Below are 23,700 nucleotides of genomic sequence, written 5' to 3' on the forward strand. Positions count from 1 at the left end.
TTGTTTATTCATGTTGGTTAAAGGTTACAATCCGGAACTTTTTTAAATTTACAAAGAAACAAAAATCAGTTACGAAAAGATAAGATCCGAGCAGTGTCATCGTTTTCTTACCCTGATTATAATAATGGTTAATAAATTGAGCAGTTACTGTATGTACGATTTCATGGAAAAGTTTATACGTCATTTAATTTAAAACAAGTTTAAGATTACTAAAGATTAGGGGTGTAACGATACACTCAGCTCACGATTCGGTACATATATCGATGCTGGGTTCACAATAAGATACACATCTCGATATTTTAAATAAAATTAAAAATTCAAATAAATTTGTTTTCAAAATATTAACAATTTCAGTAACTTATTTTGTTGCACATACAACTTAATAAAGAATTTTTACATTTTAAGGTTTAACTGAAATTAGAATTAAGATCAGTGTCAATTTTGACAGCAAATTTTGATTTAGTTTTAGTCATAGTCTTTTGACTAAAATGCAATTTAGTTTTAGTCATCCCAATTTATCATAGTTTTAGTCTATTTTTAGTCGATGAAATCTACATTATATTAGTCTACTAAATCTATCTGGTTGAGAGCTCTCCTGTTTTCGGAAATAATCGTACAGCTGTATCTATCTTTTATAAATGTGATCAAACTAAATACTCTTCGAAGATACAAAGGTTGCAATGCTACTCTATAGGTACTCAAAATTAATATGAGATTGGCAGAAACTGCGTGTGTTGCATCACTTATCATTCAACTGGTTCCAGAATAAAGCGCTGGGGTTCAGAGACCATCAACTTGTAATGCCATTTCGATGTATCAAAGTCTAATAAGATCTACCTGCCTTTCATCTTAACGTCATCCTAAATCACATCAGGTAAGACCTCAAGATGGGTGACAAAAAATGACAAAATATATAAACTTTAACACCATAAGATGGTCTGTGTGATAACCACAAACCTACGAGACAGCCAGTAACATGGTCTAACTGCAAAAATAAAGCACATTATGAAAAAGTTTGCTCTTAGTCGCTGTTCTTTGAGCTTGTGGTTAGGTCTAATGCCTCTTTCTGAAAGCTCTTCTTCAGTCAGTGTTTCATTTGTTCCACACTGCTTATCGGAGCTCTCAGACTGTGCTGTACTTTCACATTATGATGTGGACCCAAATTCCTTTAAAAAGGATTGGATATTCAGAATGGAAATTGGGAAGTACAAGAGCTCATGAGTTGAATAGTTCTTACAGAACCTAAAGGTATGCATCCGTCAACTATTGGTAAGTTATAGAGATCTGCGTATAGGCTATTTTGATAAGGGACGGTCAGCAACCACCTAACAACCACACAGAACAGCCTAGAAAACAGATGCACAACAAAGCCATTGCAAATTATCAACACCTGTGTCTCGTTCCAGTAAGAGACTGCATATAAAGACCACGCGCCCGAAGTCACATTGAGAGAGACACGGACTGAGCACGGGCCATACGAGTGTCGCCACGAAGGACTACACATTTAAGAAACTATCAAAAGGACTCTGCTTTATGTTTTACACTGAATCGTGCGGCTGAAGGATCAGCCGCGTATGTTTTGATTACTTGAGACTCTTTCTGTTGAATAAAGCCCGTCTCAGTCCAGCCAACCTCGTCCTCTTCCTTCCTTACTACTACTAACCTCGTTACATATACATTTAAAGAGATAGTTCACCCAAAAATGAAAGTTCTGTCATCATTTACTCACCCAGTCAGATTGTTCCAAACCTGTATAAATTTCTTTTTTTCTGATGAACACAACAGAAGATGTTTGGACGAATGTCAGTAATCTAACAGATCTCATCCCCCATTCACTGGCATTGTAAGGAAAATAAATACTATGGGCGTCAATGGGGGATGAGATCTGTTTGGTTACTGACATTCTTACAAATATCTTCCTTTGCGTTTAGCAGAACAAAGAAATGTATACAGGTTTGGAACAATCTGACTGGGTGAGTAAACGATGACAGAATTTTCCTTTTTGGATGAACTATCCCTTTAACATTTTTGAAGAGTAATAGAAGATGCTATATCAGATGGAGGCCACCACCTATGTTTCATTTTGTCATCATGGTCATTCTTCTAAATATCTCATTTTATGTTTTTCAGGAAACAAAAAGAATACAGGTCATAAAGACATGACGGTGAGTAGATGACAACATGACTTACATTTATGAATGAACTATATCTTTAGGATAGAAGATCACATGAAAACGGTTGCCATGGCAATTCCGTCCTCTATTGCAATGTATAGTTCCTGGTCCTAAATGGATAAATTCTCATTTCTAAAGTGATGTTTTGAAAGGCTGATGAATTGTGCAGTTCTGTCCCTTCCTGTCTGTATGTGCAGAGTCGACTGTAACATCCTGATTGCTGTTATTTCTCATGTGGAGACCTTGGGGCATGTGTATCGCTTTGTGAAGACAGCCAGGTCCATCAAATTTACCACACTCACAAGATACTACAAGCTCTTTATTTCTAGACCATTCATTTTGTAGGAGAGAGGCAGCAAATATTCAAACTGGCTGTAAGGAGCAATAACAAACACGTATAACATGGAAAAAGTGGGGAATGGCTCTAATATTCAAGTAAGGACCCTAAATGTGACCACGACGTTATTGGTCCACGCTGTTTGGTATCATAAGTCATTGGTTACTCCAAAGAAAAAAAAATTCATCAAAATATAATAACTCTGAAATTTCTTTCTATTTGACAACAAATCTCTTATTTTTCAAACCTTCCCTTTCAACAACCAAACTGAAATGTAATGGCTACTGTTCACAATTCAATCAATTTACCTTGGATAAAGTCCTGCCCTGCTTACGTTTGCATCGGATATCCTGTTAAACTGAGAAACAAATCACATTACCAAGAGTAAATTTTGTTTTATAACGACTTTAAGGGGGTAACGATTCCCACTCTGTCACAGTAATTCTTGGAAACGGTTACCCCAGCAACCACTAAAGTCAATGTATCTCATATTGTGTGTCCAAAGCAGTAATGTCTGAATCTCTGCTTTCTCATTTTCTTATCCTCTCTCTCTCTTTCTCTCCTTTATATGTCCATACGTCACTCACACACCCCTCCACCATTCCTCTCTACCTTACCCTCTCTCTCCTTGACAACAGGTCAGACTGTCAGTCTGCAACTAAAACAAGATGCTCCTATGTTTGTGTGGTCTTTCTACACATGTATTTCTCCCAGCATATGCAAACCTACGTTTAATGACATATTTACAATATGACTGCCAAATAAAAGGTGAATATTCTCTTCTAGTCTAAAGCGCTGCAGCATACCTGTGATCCCAAAACTGCCCCAAGGCACAGACTACCGAATAGAAGACTGGCATCCATAAAAACTGCCAGAAAAGCCTTGCATCAGAGGACATAAACAACGACCACTGAACATTTGACCATCACAGATGTGATGAGACATTTTCTCAAATCAACAAAGAAATGTCTGATTGTCTGAAATGATGAATAGGCAGCTAATGAGAAACAACTCTTCATTTGTTACGTCCAAGCTTAATGGAGAGAATGAACAAGTCGTCATTCCTTAAATAGCGGAGACCTGAAATTAGAAAAAAACTAAATGAGCTAAAACAGACTTAGTTATATGCTGAGAACAAGATAGACCTCCAGGGCACGTTGTCTCATGAGGCCAGTGTTTGAAGATGGCAGAGAAGCAGGGGGCATCTAAAAGCGTCTCCTTATTCTCCAGTCTTGGCAGATCGCTCAAGAACACAGCAATTGATCTCGGAGTGAGCCAATCAGCTCGGCCGTGGGAGTCTAAAAAACGACAATCAACGTGTCACTGTTAATTTGGCTGCGCTCGGAGATATCCCCGTGAAACCCGCGCTGCTGAGCAGGGCAGAAAAGAAGGCAGTTTGTAGAAAGGCGGTGTTTAGAGCCGGTGTTGGAGAGTTGCCTGAGCTCCTGCGTGTGTGTGTCTTCTCTCGAGAGATGAAACTGTGGCTTTTATCTCAACGTCCTCGCAGCAGATATACCAGAACTGGACATGAGTTTCAGCAGGAGAGAGAGGAAATTATGCCCTGGGTTAATTGGGGGATATCATCATGTCAGCCAACCTCTTTAACCGCTGTAACACTGAAAGCATAGTAAAAAAAGAGGACTGAGAGGCAACAGTGATTAAAGGGATAGTTCACCTAAAAATAAAAGTTCTGTCATCATTTATTCATCCTCATGTCATTCCCAACATTTATGACTTTCTCTCTTCTGCAGAACACAAAAGAAGATATTTTGAAGAATGTTGGTAACCAAACAACATTGGCCCCCATTGACTTCCACTGAATGGACACAAAACCACTGAGACATTTCTCAAAATATCTTCTTTTGTATGCCACAGAAGAAAGAGTTATATACAGGTTTTAAATGACATGAAGCTGAATAGATTCTGTCATACACACCAAACTCTGATAAACATATATTTATGAACATGCATATCACATGTATTCTGAAAGAAAATGTACTGTATGTGTATAGCAACAATTTTAAATGGTCCTGTCAGAGAAATAACCCACTGACCCCTTGTCAACATGTGAAACGAGAGGCTACAAAACTATACGACTAGTAAAACAAGATTGTTCCCATTAAAACCAATGAAGCTGTGCACACTGGTGGCCGTCTGTCTGTTGGTGCAACACGCCTGTCTGTTTTTATATGCAGAACCCATCCTAGCCGCTTTGATTCATCGGTCAAGCTGGAGATAATCATTTAAAAGTTACCTACTTATATTCTATGAATTGTCTTTATTTTGTTTAATTGCAAATTCCAACCAACGGCTCACTCCACCCCTCACCCCTCCCTTTCGTAGCACTATGGCAACTAGGACAAACATGTCATGATGTTTTCACTTGCATTTCTGTCAATAGATCCTCCAAAAAAATGACACATTGGACCTTTAATTCATAACCTTTGATATATACAGTACGTTGTGATCTAGAAATGTTTCTGGAACCTGGTCTATTAAGATAATTAAGAAGTTTTTAACCGTTACTTCCCATTGAAGGAATCATTGCATCTAGAATATCTAGAAAAAAACAGCATCCAGGCATTCTCTGTATTATGTTAAAGAGCAGGTTTCAAGGTTTTTGTAAGTGTCCTAATGTTGAATTAGAGTCCTCAACAACATGTTCAAATGCATCAAAGGTAAAAAAACGGTGCTATTTTCTTAAAATAAGCATTTAGTATCTATCCATTTCTCAAAGATCCCTAAACGATTCCTCCGAAGCTGTTCAAATGTTCCGCTTCTCTAAGCTCCTCCCTACCGCGAGTCCAGTGTGCTCCGATTGGCCAACTGGCCCAATCAGTTGTGATTGGTCTTTCTTCATACACTGCGTGTCAGAAACGAAACGCCCATTACCACAGTTCTTATCTCAGGAAGGTTTATGTAAACAAAGACGCTGTGTGTAAAAATGGCATCAGTATTACCATATCACAAGTTTTTATCTTCATAAACTTATCTTCATAAACCATTCAGACTATTGTTTTCTGTTGATCTTTTTTCGTCATAGATGTGGGAGAACAACAAAGGCTCTATCCAAAAGTTGATCATTACTTTGATTATACAGAGAGGAGTAACTGAGCAAGTTAGCGAGAGATTCCAAACATAATGCACACACCTTTACATAATAAAATGATATAGTGCTGCAGTCCGTTTTTAAAATAATGACAAGCAAACTGTTTTGTTTGAAGGGGATCGTGACCACAGCTAAACTTTGCACACTTGACAAAACCATAATGTGAGACAAGTTAGCAAAGTGCTACCGTAACTAAACGATAAAGGGATACAGTTTGTACAATACTACGACATGTAGAACGACAACAGCCTACAATAACCGCCACATTATTAGGTAAGAGCTGGATTATTAAAACTGTAACACTGTTAACTTATACGTTGTTTACCTGGAAACCAAGCAACACGGATTAGCACAATTACTTTAACGTATATTGTAAGCACTCAATTTAACATGTACACATAACGTATTTATCATACTTACAGTTTGTGGTTCTAAGACGCTTGTTAGTCCAAATAAAGTTGGTATTGACTTATCTTTAAGGGTCTAGCGGCTGGCAAATCCCGCGTTGAACTCGCCAAAATTTGAGAAGCAGTCGTCGGTAAAATGACGAGCACATTAAACAAGGTTGGAATTGTACTGCAGTGGTATCGTGGAAAAAAAAATGTAACCACTGATCCTTCACATCGTCATCCTTTGGCAGCGAAAACAAAGTGCATTTGCGTTCACAGCACAAAACACAGCGTCCCCTCGACATGTTGTATACGCAACACTACCTGAAGTGCTAGTGGGCAGGTCAGAGTGTTCCTGTTTAGTGGGAAGACGGGGATTGTGCTGATGCATTACACTGTGACGTATCGATGTTACACTCAAAAGATTCGAAAGCCTAACGAATTGTTTGGGCGGTTCGGAGTCGACTCCTGACTTTGGAAGCCAATATCTTAATTTATCATGGACTTTTTGGAATAACAACTTTGCAGATCGTCAAAATTGAAGGAAAGCTACGTTACACACTGAAATGCCGGTAATTTTATGAGATTCATGAAACCTGCTCTTTAACATTAGCCGTGCCAACAGCAAATTCCTCCTCCAATACCTCCTCATCATCTCTAAGAGTTCCAATTATTTGTTGTCCTCCACTACGCATACACACAAGATATTTCTGGATCCAATATTGAAAGTAGTCAGATTCAAAGGTGTACATAGTGATTACAGTATTTTTTCACTATTAAACAGATTTTACCGCTTTTAATTGGATAGAAAATGTTTCAAAAGTCTTCACTTGAGGGATTTTCATGCCACTGAGCTATCAATCAGATTATGAACCGATCATAAGGCTGCATGTGATTGTGTCTTTCTGTGGGTGTGAAACAGAGAGACACCAGCAATGCTCACCTACACAGTGATGGACGTCTTTGACGAGTCACGCTGACAACAATATTGCTATTTTCACACTTCATTTCTTGAGGATGTCTGGGCAAAATATAAAGGGCACAAAGCACATGCGGTTTATTTCAGAGCACCCCGCTGTCTGACTGCCTCGGTGATGCCATAAACCTCCAACAGGCCAGACAACACAGACGAACCCAATGATTTTAACCACTGGCATCTCCTCTGTACAGCTGATTTATGATGATCTACTTTGCGCTTTTTCTCAAATTTGCACGAAAGTTTCACTTTTAAAGATGCAAGACATTTACATAGATATAAAAACTGAAACTTCGGAAATGACACGTGTATCTAAAGTCATTTCATTGAGTTAATTGGAGTCAATGGACTCGAAGAAAGCTAAACATAACTTCAACTTAATTATGTTTTTCAACACCAGAAATCTCAAGTGGTTGTACTTGGAACATCAGGGATTTTCCCAGAATGTGTTAGAAAAGCACAAACAAGGTTTTCGGAATAACTAAACCACTGTCCTTGGATTTTTGCCAACGGCCTTTGAAGAAGAGAAAATCATAACGTAGACATTAACACTAGCCAAAAGTTGCCTAGTAGCTTGTCTGAGATGTAACTGTGTACTTATCACCTCATCTAGTACCACAAAGACTAGTTGAGATGTATAATCAACAAACAGGTCATTACCTAAATCCCTGAATATTACTAACAAGCCAGATGTGCTTTCATTTTAGCATAATAGTTTACAAAGTCAAAATGCTCCCTGGTTAAAGGTGAAATGTGTAATTCTGTGCTTCTAATGACACCAAACGGGATTGCAATCTGTTTGTCGGAGCGGCCCAACTGGCTGCCACAAAACGAACATTAGCGTTTGGGGAAAGATGAAACGTTTGCACAAACAATGAAAGATTGGGGAGTCTTTAAGATGTGTTTGAAAGCAGTCATTATTTTCGCAAAGCATTGAGTGCCAAAGAATTACACACTTCACCATAAAGAAAACATCGAGCAATGGGCCACACTAGACTACGAGCATTTAAAAAAAAAAATCACTAATAAAAAATGTATGTATGTACAGTCATTTGCACTTGTGTTTCCGGTTTTAGATTCGGATAAAAACAGACGTCAATGAAGTGCAAGTGTGACTGTCCCTTAAGGCAGTAAGTGTGTTGTGTCTGAAGGTCTCCCCAGAGGGGAAGAGGAGGAATTTTCATTAGGATTTTCTTGGTACAGTAAAGTGAACTAAAAGGGCTCGAGGCCTCCCTTAAGCCACGATGGAGCTTGCTCTGCATTAAGATTGAGTTCAGTGCCTCTCAGCTGCTCCGGCCAATACTCCTGAGGCCAAAATCACAATCTGTCCCTGCTACATCAGAAGTGGGTCATCTTAGATTACAACAATCCTAATCCATCAAGTCAAATCAAGTGCAGATGGAATGCTACGGCAGTGTGAGTCGACTGGTTTATAAATAAAGGAAAATGCATGATACACTAGCAAAAATGACAAGACAAAAATGTTGCAGCCCAGCAAAATATGGGTATAATTATTGTTACAGTTATCTCAAATCCTGAATGTATCCCTCGAATGCATATTCCAGACCTTTCTGTCTGAAATTAGAATGTCATTTTTCCAGAAATTCTTCACTATTTCCCCAGAGAGTGCACACATTTACATTGGGAGCGCATGGCTGATACCGAAAGCTTGTTGGACAAAGCAACAGGAACGAAGGAGGGCGGGGTTTTGCGAAGGGTCAATAATGTACTTTTTTTTAATAAAACCACTTTTGGTACAGCCATGGAACAGTGGGGTGGTGTACATTTAATGGATTACAGGGGTACGAGTTTAAATCCGTTCTGCATCATGTCCCAAACCCATTCCCTGTTTCTCCATAAAGCAATTAAAAGCTCATGGACAAACTGTTATGTGTGTAATTTCTGTGCTATTAGTGTCACCAAACGGAATTGGAAAAATAATGAATATTGTCAAACAGAATATCAAAATACACCCGTCTGACATTGGTGGGACAAACAGGAAGCCCCACCCCAATCTCACACTACACAATGTTTTAAAGCATCACAGAGGCAAAGTGTTTACATAGGTCAAGAAGAATCATCCTTCCCAAGATTACTTACAGTTGTCTCTGCATATTAAGCTGGAATAAGAGTATTTTCACTTTCAAAAAAATTACACACTTCACCTTTAACTTGGGAAATGGGATGTGATCTTTCCCTGGCTTTAAAGATAGGGAGTGATGGTAACTGCATGCTTTGAAATAAATCTTTATTGTTAGACGATTAAGCTTATATAGTGCCGTAACCTCAGCGTAAAACAACATCGGGTAGTTGTTAAATGTAAAAATAAGCTATTCCAGTCAATCACGCAGTATGCCTCTTCCAGATTTGTCGTTTATTCCAAAACACCACAGTCTGAGTTGTGCTGATATCACAGCAAATCACAAACAACAACACAAACAAGTTGTTCTGGCAATCACATGGCACATTGGTCCCTCTCTCTCTCTCTCTCTCTCTCTCTCTCCCTCTCTCTCTCTCTTGAGGAGATAAGACGAAGCTTAAAAGCATCCTGCAAAGATAGCTGGGGCATTAAAATCCTGTCGCTTCTCAGTAAACATTTCCCCTCAAGCGCCCCAGTGGCTCAATGTTATTTTACAGAGCTGCAAGACTCTTTTGTTTATTAGCGTAATATTACCATTTAAATCCCCCCAAAGCACAGCGACCTACAGAACACTGATTTGGACGATATGGGCATGTTCATGCTTGGTCACTTACCTTGCCCTCTGGGTTACGAAAAGCCGTTCAACTAGAACAGATTTACAAAATAAGCAAATTTACAGTTTTAATAGATCATGGTCACAGCATTAACAAGACAAAGTGACAATACATCTTCTGTCTCCCTCTGTTCGTCATGACTGTCAGATTCATTCTTCTGCTATTATCTGCAAGATTTGAATTTCTGTGTTTGGCAGGCGATTTTAACCAGAGTGACTTACAGTGCAAAGTACTGTAAACATTTTTTGTCTGCTTGTGTGTGTCACTGGAATTTAGCGCAAAAGTCTTCTAGTTGAGCTGCAGGAACAACAGATCATTGAAGCACAGCATCTGCTCATAATAGCATGTTTCCATGATGCATTTAAAGGGATAGTTCTGTCACCAATTACTCACTCCAAAGCTATATAATTGCTTTGTTCTGTTAAACATAAAAAAATATATTTTGAACCAATCAGTTCTGGGGCACCATTGACTACCGTAGTAGTTTTTTCCTACTATGGTCAATAGTGCCCCAGAACTGTTTGGTTACAAACATTCTTCCAAATATCTTTTTTTTTGTTCAGCACAACAAGAACACAGAACTTCTATTTTTGTCCCTTTAATGTCCCCTCAGGTTCGATTAAACCATAAAAATATGAAGTAGGCCTAAATGGTACAAAATGGACAAAACACTAAACCTTTAAGGTATTTATTGGACAAACTATTTTGACTTCTGTCAAAAAGGAAACCCAAAGCATATTAGGGAATGGGTTTTATTCTAATTTGCAGAGAAACTGCAAAGAAATACCAAAAGCTCACAGGAAATAATGCACACATCTGTTATTAATATTTGTTGATCATGTCTTGTGGTAAAATTTTCCAATCATTCTCCTGTTCTATGTCTACGCTTGAATGGGGCGTAAGGTTAGAGTTTGGGTTGGGGAAATAGTTAGTCTTGTGTTTTGTACAGGAAGTAGAACAATCGGAGCAGGTGGCATGGATTGTCAGAACAGTCTGCTTTTTTTGCCAAGATTCTCAAAGTTGAGCTTTAGTTTATACTCCAAGCACACCAATGCAACATGCAAACTAACTTTGAAATGGGTCTTCAAATATTTCAATAAAGAGTGAATGTGTAAATTGTCCAAAACTAGACATCACTTCTGGCCATTGCGGTTTCGGTGTACTGCATTACTGTTTCTGTGTACTATTATATCAAATAAATATACACTATATTTCATAAGTATTTACTGAGTACTTTAGGTACAATACTTCAAATGTGACCCTGCTGATTTTTGGTGATTTACAGTTTTCTACATAAAACCATCCTACATAATGTAAAGAACATTCTGTGAAAATATAACCTGGATATCTGTAATACTGACCGACTAAGGCCATGTCAAAGATTAAAATCATAGGGAAAATAATGATTAATATCAATAATATGTACTGTATATATTACGTGATGCTCATTTCTCATAATTACATTGTGAGAATTTAGCCTGAATTTCACAGACAGGGTCACAAATGATATGAGACAATATGAATGAACACCATAACATTAATACAAGTGTGAACAAAGTGTATTGGAAAAATAAAACAAAACAAAAAAGTCAGTCTTCTTCATGTACCTGATATTTCTGTCTGACACTCGGTTCACAACATTCAACAGCAGCGCATCCGCATCGGCAGCTGGCGCTGAATCTAAAGCAGAGGGACGGAGGGTCTCTTTCCACCGAGACACAGATGAGGAGTTGTCTGCAACAGGCAGATGGGCTGCGCTTTCTTAGTCTAATGCCAACACGCCCCCTGACTGATCTGTATTCTGAGAGGTAAACGCTGCCGTGGCTGCTGCCAATTCTTCAGTGTGTGTTTGAAAGACAGCTCTAGGGGTTAAGAGGAAAGATTTGCCTTTGAATCGCCACGAAATCCAATATGAACTCAATTCCAGAAAATCATCCATGGGAAGAAAGGATAACATAATGGTTCTTATAACACATCAAACGATGGAGCAAAATGGACTTACGAAAACAGGTGGTTGATTCGAATTTTAAGAGAACGTCTTCACGGTTGTTCAGAGACAGTGTTTAAGTATAAAAAGGCTCTGCAAATACAGCATAAACGAGTCGGTGTAAACGCAGCATATTCCACTGATGGGACTTTGAATGATTGCGGCCATTACGCTCACACTGGGTTTGATTATCTTGTCTCGGTGACTAATATTTATAGTCCATCACCCATCCTTATGCATTTGAGCTTTAAATAAGAGCAGAAATTGGACCAACTGGAGCAATAATCATCAATCAAAGGAGTCGCACTGTTGAGTATCATCACTAATTTAGGGCTGAATGCTTCAAACTTCTATGTGTCTAGGTCATATTTCACCAAATAATGAGGAAATAAGATTGTGGATAAACAAAATTAAGCCTGATTTAAATACCACCCCTAGTTTTCATAAATTAAATAAACAAAGATAATGGCATTAATAAAACATAAATAACGATAATGGCATTTTAATGAGATTTCGAAGTATTTATACACCATGATAGGATTTGTTGTACTACCTTTGTTTATGCAGATTTTAATTATATGATCATTCCCATTACAGCAATAGAGTAATGAGTGTATAATGAGAATTACAAAGGAACTCATCTGGTAATAAGAATGGGAACAAACTACATTGTGCAACTGGATAACCTGCAAAAGGGTTAGTTCCAGTCTGATTAGTTAGTTAGTCTGATTGGTTAATAGCTATGACCGCTGCACCTAATGGTTCCGTTTACGGAAGTCATGCCACTCGGCGGCTATTTTTGCAACGCCACCAGGCTGCTATTTACATCATAGCAAGACAACAGTCCTATCTGGTTTCTAAAATCGCTGGCAAAAATCTTTATTAAATAACACATTTCCGATCAATATTTAAGCCTGACACGCACTGTCCCATAACTTTTGTTCCCTAATCTTAAATTTCGCTAAAATTCACATTTTCGCTCCAAGCTGGGAAGCACCTCATGACAGCACAGCCCTAGAATCGTATGTCTTTATCGATTTTTTACTGGAAGGCGGGACTTTCTTCGCTAAAGCAACCATATTCAGCATTGCATTCATACATATAAATATCTAGATGCCGCATTAGCATCTGTTTAAGAAAAGAGGGTGGAAAAGATCCCGCCCTCCTTTCAGAGCTCTCTCCAAAGCCACGCCTCCTCATGTCAATCACCTCATGTCTCACTGACTGATGAGACAACATTAGTACAAAACACATCACATTAATAACGAATGTAAACAACTTATGGATTTCCATGGAGGATATACTATACATATTATAAATACTTTTAATACTAGATCACTTTACTTATTGAATGCTATCAGGAAGTGAAAAGATTTTCAAGCAGTATAACAAAAAATGAATCTAAAAAAAATGTCTATCCTTGCTTAAGTCCTCCTCTGCTACACCTGCCCAAGCATTCACAGTATAACACTTGTAGTCTACGGCTGCAAGTGGATAAAAAATTACTTTTCCCCGGCACGTTGTCACTGCCAGTCAGCCAGAAGCTTGTGAGTCCCATCGCAAAGAGAGAGAGAGGAAGCCAATGATACAGCAACAAATGAAACTGACAGACGGCCAAGTGCACTTTTGATGACTAGCAGAAGAGATGCTGCCATACATGTATCAGCTGGACTCAAACCATCATACCTGGACTGAAACTGAGTGAGCGAGACTGTAATTACAACTATATAAACACCGGCAAATGTACGCGTACAGAGGTTCGGCTTAAGTGAAAATGATTGACACGCTGGCATTTAGGAATTAACTCCAGTCACTCGAGGCTGTTTGGGAAAAGAAAAAGAAGGAAAAAAATAAAGCCAGTTTTCTGTTTCCTGCCTGGCCGCATAGCTGCATAGCCGCAGGAATGTATTTTGAGCTCTTTTTTTTTGCCAGAGCAGAAGTTATGACTGTGCCATGGGCAAGCCGCTTAAGTTTAATGTAAATAAATAACGGAGGCAAAAATTTGTTTCTGCCGAGAATAAAGAAGGATGCCAGTGTGATTATAGGATACAGCATAAAAACAAACACATAAACCCATGTTATATGTATGCTTATAGCCAAAGCACAATCTGTTGTACGAAACTAGCTGCACGGCAGCAGCTTAACCACCCAAACATCAACTTATAATATACCATGGGCAAACCAGTCATGCAATTAAACACAAGTGCATGCTGCACGGCGACAGCACATAGAAATCAACACGTAACGTTACACATTCTGCCTGTAGACCTAGCCACAATCTCAAATAAAGAAATAACTGTCTTACATTACTGCTGGCCTGCATGCAAAACTCCAAAAGTGGCCTTTCTTTCTGGGTTGACGCTGTTGAAGTCCTGCATGAGGACATAAATGTTCAGTAAAAAAAGTCTGAAATTCGTTTTTGCGCCATTTGGACAAGACCGCTCGTGATACTTGACGCCGTGACGTCATGAGACACTTGTGTTGTCATTGTAACAGGGAACGTTATTAATACAAACACAATAATGTTATTAATGTTTTTAATGGATATTAGTGAATAGACACATTAATAAAAGGTATCATATTTATTTTTGATCAAATATTTTCATTTACGGAGTGTCTATTTACACCGAGTATAAAAAGCCCGCCCAAGGCAGCAATGCTTTTTACACTAACCGAAAACGCAGTATTTTCTTTGGATTAAGTAGAAATAGTAGTTAGATGCTATTGATACTTGTAAATAGTGGCCGATAACGTTACTATTTGAACCTCAGTATTGTTGAGCATTAAACATTATGCAATAATAACAGAGTGTAAATCATTATATTTATAAAAAATATTAAAATGATGGCAACTTATTGAGATATTAAAGCCCTTACCCTAAACCTAGATTTTATGAATAAAATGAATTTTAAGACTTGAATCAATTTTATTGAAAACAATGCCTTTATGATCTGTGATGTGATAGAAAAAGGTAAAAGAGCATTTTCAGCAAAGGTTGGATTAGAACCCCGGTCTCCTGTGCCACACTATGCAGACTTTACACCTTATGTCACTGGAATCACTGTTTGAAATGGTGTCCTCCTTACACTTTCTCTATTCCAATCACATATTGGTGGGTGGACCTAGTACAAATAGTCTCTGCCTTTATTTATTTATTTTTGACACGTTTCAGTTTTTCTTTCGCTCAACGCCCCACTTCCCGCGGCTATGCCTGGCCGTGACAAACAAATGGATGGGCCGCCGGTTTCAGGCCAACAAATAAAAGAACCTTATATCACAGGCCAATCACGTTGCTCAAAAGGACTGTCGGACTAAGAGAGAAAAAGGACACAACTGAGGGCTGATGGTACTGTCCAGTTGTATGCGTTTAAGATCAAACATTTCATTTGGAAAAAAACATCTAAGACATAAAATAAGGCTTCAATCGTCAGACAGATGAAATGCTACATTCTCGTGCCATTTACACTGTATATATATCAATCTTTCTGTCAGAAATTCTTTCAGTTGATGTCATAAGCTGCCAGGCTGTGCAACATCTGCCCTCACATCAGACATCAGTCTTATCTTTCACTCTACTGCTGAGATCTTTAAAACACACCATCATCTTTTAATGACGCTACCAAGATACTTGCGAGTCTTTTTAGAACGGCTTTTATGCAGTTTTAGGGTGTGAACATTTCTTTTAAAAGGGTTTGATATCACGGGAAATGACATTTGCCTTGATTTCCTTGAAGTGACATTCTACCACTGACTCACTACGCCTGACAAGGTTTTGGTACGTGTGTTAAACTGTATATTCCCCAGCCTGTTTGAAATGCAAGTCCCACACAATAAATCTTTTCACTATTCTTCAACTTCAAGTCCACCGATGTTAATCTACTAGCAAACAGCACCTGGGTGCACACAAGCGCTGTGATTAGTCATATAACCTGTCGATTCAAACTCCCAACGACGGGTGAATTCTTCAATTTATGAAATCAAAAACCTGAAATATTAACACTTGACCGCCCACATTTGCTTACAACATCAGTACCTATTTGGTGTTCCGAAACTTGGCACTCCTGGTATCAATGAGAAAGGAAAACGGGGAAAAAAACGCTGCTCAAAAATGTAAAAACAAACATTTTAGTCCATTTTGATTTTATGCTGAGAACACGCATAAATACACTGTTGCAATTTCACACGTCAAGAAAGCAAAAACGCTGTAAAAGGCACAGCAACAGTAATAGGTCAATTAATTTATAATGGTGTAATGTGTGACATGACCCCTTTAAGAGACAGCGTACTGCCCACAGGCGCCGTGATACCAACTGCAATGTTTAATAGTTTTCCTCACACACATAACATTTCACACAGTCATTCCAGTCCAGTCACTTACTGGAAACCAGCCCCCCACATGTGCCCACTCTTGTGTACGTGTCACTTCCACTATTTCACCTACTTCCTTCATCACTATCTATGTCAGTCCTTTTCAAAATTTGGAGTTCCTCACAACAGCATATAGTTTAAAAAACAATTTAGATCTCAGATCTGTCATTATACCATCATTGTACACAAACCGCTAAAGAACAAACAGCAAACATGCGTTAAAGCCCAGACAGAGAAATGTGTGTAGAGAATTCATTCCTTTCCATGCAGAGCTCACAGAGGGCAAACAAAATGTTCAAAACTGTAAAAACAGGATACAGCCATTCAGGCCCAGTGAGGATGGAGGTGTCACGAGGGTCACAGATTATGGCGCCGTCTGTCATTGTTTTGAGTGTCTATCAGATGAAAGACCAACCTGTTTGTCTTTCTCTTTTGCCTTCCCGCTGTTGGACACACGGGAGGAAGTGACATCACGAGGGATGACAGAGATTTGGTGCAATGGCATGTTCATCCCCGCAGTTCAGTGGAGCTCACACTCTCTGAAGCAGAAGCTTGTCCACCAGCTCCGGCATGATGGGGGGAACCACTAATCCAAACCTGACAGAGAAAGAAAAAGATATGATCAAATAAGCCGAGGAAGCCAGGTCAAGAAGTGTCACATGTTGTTACACAGAATGATACTCCAAAACTGTGACCACAATCCTAAATACAAATTTTAACCCTAACCATTAAAATAATAGGTATTTAAGATTGTTGCTGAGTAATTATTATATCAACAATAACAACTATTATTATTACAATTATTACTATTATTATTGTTGTTGTTAATAATAAAATAATAATAATAATAACAATAATATTTTTAATTTACATAATTTACATTTCCAGGACAATCAGGAATGCGGATTAGGAAAATGTTTCACAAAATCACTGTAAGCTTTCACAAACAGTCTTATACTAATTGATATACAAAAACATCAAGTCTCATGCAGCGAAAGAAAGGAAATGGAGCCGCAGTTAAAAGCTGAACCACCAATTACAACCCATTTCCCATACACTCCCTAATGAAACACATTCATGGAGGCAGAACATAGAGCTTATATCATGCTGAGATGCTGCAAAGTCCGCTTATAAATAGGCTGTTCAACTTCTACCTCCATCTGCTGCTACTATGACAGCAATTAAATTTCTCCCCCTTTTGTGACCGCGCCAACAGTAAGACCCGACACACAGGACCTCCACAGTATAATCACGACCATCAGGCCAAATCTACCGGTTCAGGAAGCTGAAAGAAAATGCAAATCAGAGACTTAAAGACTTACTGCTGCTGTGAGCTGTCTACGAGCACAAATGGCTTGATATAACAGACACTCCAAGCTGCAGTATGACAGACTGTTGGACGGGGAACACTGCAGTGTTCTGTATTCAAGAATGAGGTTTAGCCATGCAGTTGCCATTACTTTCCAAATCATTCTGGATCAATGCGCAAATATTCATAATTAGAATGTAAAATGAATTATTAAAGACTCCATGAAACAAAACAGAAAATTCTGACTTTTTTATAGATTACTGCAGTGTTTAGTTTAAATGATTTGTACATGTAAGTTAATTTAATTTCTTCTTTAATCATGATGGCCCTCATATTGTTTATCGAAAACATTAACTTCCCCTCCGAAGTCATCTCTCCTCTTCATGAATTATGTTTTGGACAGGGGTTGGCGAATATTGACTGTCCAATTGCCAGGTTTCTAACTTGCAATGATCCAATTAATTCCTAAACGGCTTTTTTTTACACATTTTGTTTCATTCTAGATGTTTCATTCTTTCCTGTGGCTCAGTGGTTAGAGGATGGCACTAGCAATGCCAAGGTCATGGGTTCGATCCCAGGGGATTGCACATAGTCAGAAACAAATGTATAATACAGTGCAATGTAAGTCACTTGGATAAAAGCGTCTGCCAAATGAATAAATGTTATGTAAATGTAAATGTAAATGTTTTACTTGCATCGAAACTTGCGTTTCATGCATACTTTAATAAATAAGATGATAAAGTTTACTGGTATGCAAAGACCTTAGTAATACAAAAAGGTGTCATTTCACTCTTGTCCTTCTGAGCCCTCGTATCTCCAATTATCGTGATATTTCGTTTTTGCCATAAATAATTTTGTTTGGTCACCCTTTGTGTTTGTCACTGGGTTTTGTAAATATCTAACCCATAAAAAGCATTAAAACGTGCTTATCAAGTTTGACAACACAGCATTTAATCATTTAAAAATCACAACTGGTAGAGTATTTAGTAAACAGAGCAAAAGGTTGTGGGGTCGAATCTGAGGGGAAAACATATATAGATAAAGTGAATGTAAAAAAAAATGGCAGCGATTACAATGTTTATGCAACATTTGGTGTTGAGACAAACAAACTAATGCTAAAAAGCAGGATGCATTAAATTGCAATACGTTATTGATTTCTGGCTTTCTCAATTGGAGTCAAATAATAATCACTTGCACCACTAACAGTATAGATCCCCTTACAAATCTCTGTATCTGAATTCAAGCCTACACTTCATTGAACTCATTTCCACATTATGTGATAATTACAATGCAAATCATGATCCAATAACATAATATTGTAAAATGAAGGATTGAATGAAATTCTCCTCTTTTTGGCATAGAGCAGCAATAATTCATGAGCGGCTCACAGAACAGCTGGTCAGTTCATATGGATGGAGAACTCACAGCAGGCTGACTATCTCAGCAGAAACTGCTCCACATGACTGATCAACAGCTCATGCTAATCACACCCGATTAAAGCACAGAGCATGTGACTGCAATCACTCATGTGCCACGGGATCAAGAATTATGTACCGGCCAAAACAAAGAATGCAGTAAATATGGAGTGATGCCAAGCCCACAGGAAGTGTGAAAGGCTGATTAATTCTCTGGAACCCTGCGTATTCAAGTATTCTGAAGGAGTACATGGAGGTTTGATATCATAATCATGAGAAACAGCTAAAGGGAAATGTTGCCAAATGCCAATGAAGGGGAAAGTATCTCATCAATGTCATGTTTTTTTGTTTTTCACTAGTTGGTTAGGGACAGCGGCTTGCGGTCAGACCGATGAGTCACTTTGAGGTTTTCATGAATCCTAATGTTATAATAACAATGATGATCTTAAGGCCTGTGGAGAGATATCTAATGCATCAGCTTCCTGCCAATTCCCCATCTCAATAAGAAGGAAGAGTGAGGACGTCTAGATCTAATGTACTGTATATACTTCACAGAAACATTAGCACAATAGTTCAGGCACTCTAACTCATCAACACCCAAGTATCATTTTGCACAGACAGCAACTGACATTTTGTGAATGTTAGAATGTTAAAATTCAGTGTTTATGAACATCGTTTGAACATTAAAGAGAAAAATACAACTCGTCTGTAATGCCTCAAAGAGCATAATGACTCTTTCATCTTTCTGAACTTTCGGAGAGCAACACTGTGATAAGATATTGAAGATAAATAATGTACTCAAATAAATTAGTTACAAAATAGTTTAGTAGTCTCTCTTAAATCAAAGAAAAAAAAAAGAATTGCCAAAGAAAAGTCTGTCACAGAAACAGGTAAGGAAATTTTTAAACAACCGCATCACCAAATCAGATCAGTCTCATATAATTTCACGCGGGAATTCTGCTATCCTCTGCGCATCTGCAATACGCAAATACATATCATGAGCACAACTGGACGTTTCAAATTTAAACAAACTTAAAATATGTATATATATGTTTTTTACACAAACCCAGCATTTTGCTTCAGAAGACATTTACTAACCCACTAGAGTTTTATGGATTGCATTTCTGATGGATAGATGCACGTTTTGGGGCTTCGATAGAAAACCATGCACCCCGCCTCTTCATTGTGACATTACAAAGTTAGGAAGAGCCAGGATATTCAATTTAACTCCAAGTGTGTTCAGTGAAAGAAAGTCATATACACCTGCACAGTAGCGGTGTTGACCACTACGCAAACCACGCAAATACGTAGGGCCCCGCAAGCTTGGGGGCCCCCATTATATATATTTAACACAATGTTAAAAGCAAACTGCATGGTACAGTATATGTTTCATTGACAAATGAGCCATGACAGACAAAAAGATGATTAGAGACCAATGCCTTGAACTCTGGTTTCCCTGGAAACAGACAGGTTGCTTGTATGATCAGTTCAAATACAATCTAGCAACGAATCTGTTTACATTTGCCCATTTCTAAAGCACATCAATAACTTGTAGATTTGTGTTTTGCTTGAAATTATCTGAAACTGTTGTAATTGCCTAGTTTAAGTCAGTCTTTAGTAAGTTAGATCACAGCATCTATCTTATGTTTTTTTAGAGAGGAAAATATATTTGATACGCTTAAATATGTCTTCAAAATTCTTAAATATTTTCAGCAATTTAATTTTTATAAGTGGAACGTGAGTTCACCATAGTCTAGAAAGCAAGCACTGAAATCTTGAGGGTTCTTTAATAAAATTAATTTCTATAATATCAACTTGATTTGTGTTCATGCTATTTAGTTTAAATTATTATTGATAACTCAAATTATATTACATTTTAAATGAACAAAATTTGAAGTGCGCATATCAAATATTAGATTCCAAAACAAAGAATGTTTATTTTTATACCAAACTGTAAACAATTTTGTGTGCTGTTATGCGGTTTAAAGTAAAATAAATCCAGGTTATTTATGTCTCACTAATGACATATACTCAATATTACTGTTGTGCAATTCAAAGAAAAAATGTTAGTATGCATGTGTGGGGGGCCTCAGGTCTTGACTTTGCTTAGGGCCCCCAAAATGGTAAACACGCCCCTGCACCTGCATGACATGAAGGTGAGTAAATTATGAGATCATTTCCATTTTTCAAACAACTATTCCTATAAAAACATAAATTAAGCATAACATACAGGCGGTTTCATCAGGCACACATGCCTGGCCCGACATTAACTTCTGGTCTGTGTTTGGTTATTATCTAACAATTTATTTTATATTTAATTTATATTAACATTTTGTTGTATTAAGTAAAAGTAAAACTACTCAACAGTTGATTCTTTGCAGAGGTCTACCGGAGTTAAAGTTTGGGCCACATGAAACATTTGTTTTTGTTGCTGCTGAAACCATCTACAGTTAGTGTTCTTGGTGTAAACAGGCCTAAACAGGTCATAGAGGCTATGTAAAAATATCAGTCAGATTAGCACTTGCTAGGATCAAGAAAGTGATTTAAAGATTTGTGTGTAAAATGCATCAGATGGTTAGCAAACAGACTGATAGGCGGTCCATGGCCTATCCCTACAGTATCTTAGGCTGTATTAATGTATGTATATGTGTGGAGGGAAGCCGCTAGCAATTAGCAAAGTTACATATTCTCGATGCTTCACAAACGGAAGGCTCAGTTAGTTCAGCTTTGGAAAAGGAAAATTTACAACCGAATGGAAGGACACAGTTTTAAGGAGGTTTAATGTTCGCACACGGAGCCTTCAGCTTTTTTAAAAGGTACGTGTGTTTCATTTACTTTTAGCAAGCGTTGATGCGAAGGAGCATTACATCACAGCAGGTTATAATTGTCAACCTGTTGTTTTTGTTGTGACTGTGTGTGGTAATATTGTTTAATTTGTGTTATTCTTGTTCACTTGTACGGAAAATAGCATCCTGCACGAGTTGTAAGTGTGCCCTTGCACAGATGTGGTAGTTTTGATGTTTTTTGTATTAATGATGCTGATTGTGTGCCCTCCCACTGGGAGCCACTTGCCCCCTTGTTAGTCTGGCGCCGACTCTGCATCCAGCATTCACAGAGTCTCTGCTTCATAGAGATCCATTCCCTCAAAATTGGAGTTGTGACAGAATCACACCAATGACGCATTAAAATGCTGTCTTCGTAGGCAGCTAACAATGTTTGGTAAAAGAGCTTGTATTTGTCTTCATACTCCACCGCAAAAAGTAAGATAGGACAACACAATAACAAAAGCGATTTATCTTAAAGAATAACTATATGAGAGAAACAGTGAGTCATTACACAGCACTAAACTGATCGGCCTAGTAAATTTCCCGGCTTCCAGAAAGAACCATTTGTCAATGAGCAGCTGCCATTGGAAATGACACGCGATCAATAATGCAATGAATCTATCTGAGATACTGGACTGAGTCTTTGTGTTTTTATCTGGAAAATCCTTCAGCAGGTCTCTTGTGTGCAAGACGTGTCGATTTCCAAGATTCTAACCCAGATTTATGTAAAGGTGACATAGTTAGACGATCCCTCCGGACTGACAGACTGAAAACAGAAAACAGGCGGTCTTCTGCATTGCATGCTCTCTAAAATTGCATTTCTACTTTACAGTTCTCATAATATGCTCCCTTACCATGTTTGCTTACCACGCGCTCGCGGGGCTGTACCGGCAACTTTTATCTACGCGCTTTACCTGAAGAAGTCGGTAAACACTGCTAAAGGTGGCAAAAACGTGAGGCGCCTGGCGGGCATAAGCAGCGCGCAAAACGCTCTCTGCCAACTGAAAACAATTCAAAAGAGGCACGGCTAACAGCAATAAACGCTTTCTATGTGATCGGCCCCCTACACTGGTTTGTGCGCGTGGCGCGCCTGTGTGTGTGTAAACCTGGGTGGGTCCGGAACGAATTCCCTCCAGGTCCGGATCCGGACCGGAGTCCGAACTTTGAGAAGGGCTGTTCTACACTCCCGCTTCATTTAGTATACGCAGATGAATATGCAAATTAATCCCCCCCTCTATTCAGTAATGTGAGCTCGGACCGATGATTACAGACCGTTTCATCAGATGCGCACGCCTGGACTGCCGGTACCTACCGGTCTCCATTTGTTTAGTGGTCTGGCTGGTGTCTAATAATATAAGTATTTATTTTATTGTATAATAATTGTATTAAATAAACGATTTGTCGAATTTTGTTGTATTTTAATTTGATTAAATAAACAATTTGTTGAATGGGTCTTGTAGTTTTGTTGCATTTATAAAAACCGTATCACACGATTTTCATATAATAAGAGTGACGCTACCGTACTGCTTTGAAATCGCGATACTTTGAGGTCACGTGGCGATCGGTCTGCACATCGCTCCATGAAGTCAAACACACCTATGGTTTCTATGGCAGTAAAAGTGGAAACCAATGATAACGTGAACATGACACACGTCAATAGCATCATGTTACACTGGTTTAAATAGCAAATTTCTCTTAATTCAAACATGGTTTGAAACATTTGGGATAGTGTAGGTACACAAGTGAACAAAATATATAACACCATGCTAGCTGATTTTGGATATTTAAATGCAGAAACCGCACATATTGTCCCTCTAATTCAGCGGTGTCTGTTTTCAATTGTTCCAGTTCCAGTAAAAGACGACAACAGGATTTATTTCTGCTGTGTTTCTGAACAGTTACACAATCATACACCCTATTAACTCAAATCCTTTGAGTTTCAGACAGCTGGATAACTTCAGGTGGTGTCATATCTGACCAGGATGATATCTTCACATAATTATTCAAAGCTAAATAAGTGTCTTACTGGCGTAAACCCCATCAGTGTGTTATACTGT

At 38.3% G+C, this 23,700-nt stretch overlaps 1 protein-coding gene across 2 annotated transcripts in view; it reads right to left on the reverse strand.

Annotated features, from left to right (window-relative positions):
• The window catches only part of marchf8 (membrane-associated ring finger (C3HC4) 8), a 102,699-nt gene that overhangs the window by 59,012 nt on the left and 19,987 nt on the right, over nucleotides 1–23,700 (reverse strand). For both annotated transcript variants that reach the window (XM_057341390.1, XM_057341389.1), the window contains exon 2: nucleotides 16,510–16,691. In XM_057341390.1, the coding sequence (XP_057197373.1) occupies nucleotides 16,510–16,605 (96 nt within the window). In that variant the 5' untranslated portion in view covers nucleotides 16,606–16,691. The remainder of the gene's footprint in view (nucleotides 1–16,509; nucleotides 16,692–23,700) is intronic.

Source organism: Triplophysa rosa, linkage group LG9 (genome assembly GCF_024868665.1).
Source record: "Triplophysa rosa linkage group LG9, Trosa_1v2, whole genome shotgun sequence".
In the NCBI taxonomy this organism is placed as follows: Eukaryota; Metazoa; Chordata; class Actinopteri; order Cypriniformes; family Nemacheilidae; genus Triplophysa; species Triplophysa rosa.